Genomic DNA, 2,284 nt, shown 5'->3' on the forward strand with positions numbered 1-2,284 from the left:
ATTTGTATTTATTTTTTCTTAATATTCTAGCTCTGCTGTAATAAAAAAAACATGCATCTAAAAGTGGTGCCAAATGGGAGGGTACAAATGGGCTGGGCAAATGTAACGTGTGCTTATCCTAGCCAATCAACAGGCAGAGTGGAAAGGGGCAGTGCATCCTTACAGCTACATAAAGTCTGATGGATGGAGAATTAGAGCACTTGTTCTTTTTGCAGAAGCTCAGAATAAACGCTCAACTTTGGCCATGGGTTTGACAGCACATGATCGTCAGCTGATCAACAGCACCTGGGGCAAACTATGTGCCAAGACTATTGGACAAGAGGCCCTTGGACGGTAGGTGCATATACTGATATAAACATATTTCTGTCTTTCCCGATCATCTTTTTGTAAAAATATTGAAAAGCTCTTGTTCTCCTTCTGGTTTTTAAAAGATTGTTTTTTATTTGCATCATTTATTGGTAATTCTTCTTGGATGTGTGTTTCTGTACCATCTCATTTATTGCTGTGTTTTTTTTTTTCATTCAGTCTGCTGTGGACTTATCCCTGGACCCAAAGATACTTTAGTTCTTTTGGGAACCTCAACAGTGCTGATGCCGTCTTCCACAATGAGGCTGTGGCTGCTCATGGTGAAAAGGTGGTGACATCTATTGGAGAGGCCATCAAGCACATGGATGACATAAAGGGATATTATGCTCAGCTGAGCAAATACCACTCAGAGACCCTACATGTGGATCCATTGAACTTCAAGGTAAAATAATCCTAACTCAGTTCATTACAAACTAAAGGTATGGGATGTGTTATCAGGATGCCCATTATACAGATAGCTCTCAATTACAAGAAGGCCATCTCCCATAGGGTCCATTTCAAGCAAATAATTCTGTTTTTGAAAATGATTTTCTCTATTTATGTAACAATAAAACAGTACCTTGTACTTGATCCTAACTAAGGAAAGATTCCTACAGAAAGATCTCTTAAATCGAAAAACCCCAGGCCAAGCATTAAGGATAATAGATCCCATACTTATCCCTTAAAATGTATTATTATTATTATTATAAACATGTATTTTTAGAGCACCAACATGATTTATAGTTATAATATTCATATAGAATGCAAATTTCACTATTCATGTGCAGTAAATCTCTACCCTATAAAGTTTACAGTATAAGTTTTAGTGGACCAGGCTCAAGAGAATCAAACAAAATGTTCTAGAATACAAGCTGACACAGGAGTCCACTCTTACACCATTTCTAATAAATGTGGTTTCCAATTAAATATTGTAATTTAAAACAACCATCTATGGGGGGTGGGGCATGTAATAAAGCATGCAGCATTTGCTACAGGGCTAGTCACCAATCAGTAGGTAGTATTTAAATAGTATCGGTTGCTATGGGCTTCTGCACCAGGACATTTTATTACAAATGGGTGTGTTGTTAATTTGTAAAGTTCATGCTTATGTTTGTCTTATGATATTAATAGTAGTGATGTATTGTAAGTTATTTACAGTAAATACAGCAGGGCTTAATATGTATACTCAACAGCTACAGCCTAAAAAATTATATATAATGAGCCTTTTTTTTTTCTTACCAGCGCTTCGGTGGCTGCTTGTCTATTGCCCTGGCTCGCCACTTCCATGAAGAATATACACCTGAGCTACATGCTGCCTATGAACATCTTTTTGATGCCATTGCCGACGCCCTTGGCAAGGGTTACCACTAAACCAGCCTCAAGAACACCCGAATGGAGTCTCTAAGCTACATAATACCAACTTACACTTTACAAAATGTTGTCCCCCAAAATGTAGCCATTCGTATCTGCTCCTAATAAAAAGAAAGTTTCTTCACATTCTAGCACTGTTTGTTTCATTATTAATTCTAATAAAAAAAATGAATAACATGTCCAGGTATCCAGAATGGTATGATAGATAATGAAATCTGCTCTTTGCCAATACATTTAAGGTTTTAAAATAAAAAAAAAAAACCATAAGGTTTCCAAAAAGCTGTTTAAAAATGCATTGCCTTTAAAAATGCATTGTCTCAGGTTCAAATTGTTAGGAAGCTTTAATTAGGTTTCATAATTTGCAGCTAAATTACTACAATCCATGTGATTTTTCTGTAATAAAAGGGAGGAACTGGTGCAGAAGGGGGTCATGATTGTGGTATGGCAACAAGATGGTATCACAATAGGGGTCCATGGTAATGAATGTTTTAAAAAAGTGCCATTTCTTTCTTGTTTTCTTAAGGCATACATCTATTTAGATTAATTGACACCGAACCAATACCATTTA

At 36.3% G+C, this 2,284-nt stretch overlaps 1 protein-coding gene across 1 annotated transcript; it reads left to right on the forward strand.

The window, feature by feature from the left end:
- The first annotated feature begins 224 nt into the window (after positions 1 to 224).
- hbg1.L (hemoglobin subunit gamma 1 L homeolog) lies at positions 225 to 1,842 on the forward strand. The gene is made up of 3 exons (NM_001096347.1): positions 225 to 333; positions 526 to 748; positions 1,588 to 1,842. Exons 1-3 carry the CDS (start codon positions 245 to 247, stop codon positions 1,714 to 1,716), a joined length of 441 nt encoding a protein of 146 aa, NP_001089816.1. The 5' UTR covers positions 225 to 244; the 3' UTR covers positions 1,717 to 1,842.
- Positions 1,843 to 2,284: the final 442 nt, after the last annotated feature.

This window comes from Xenopus laevis, chromosome 9_10L, assembly GCF_017654675.1.
Source record: "Xenopus laevis strain J_2021 chromosome 9_10L, Xenopus_laevis_v10.1, whole genome shotgun sequence".
Taxonomy (NCBI): Eukaryota; Metazoa; Chordata; class Amphibia; order Anura; family Pipidae; genus Xenopus; species Xenopus laevis.

What these genes read in the sequence shown, in the direction of transcription:
- hbg1.L (NM_001096347.1), top strand. Translation starts at nt 245, where the DNA reads ATGGGTTTGACAGCACATGATCGTCAGCTGATCAACAGCACCTGGGGC. An exon ending in GGACAAGAGGCCCTTGGACG is followed by an intron (nt 334 to 525) that starts GTAGGTGCATAT and finishes TTTTTCATTCAG; the next exon opens with TCTGCTGTGGACTTATCCCT. An exon ending in TGGATCCATTGAACTTCAAG is followed by an intron (nt 749 to 1,587) that starts GTAAAATAATCC and finishes TTTTCTTACCAG; the next exon opens with CGCTTCGGTGGCTGCTTGTC.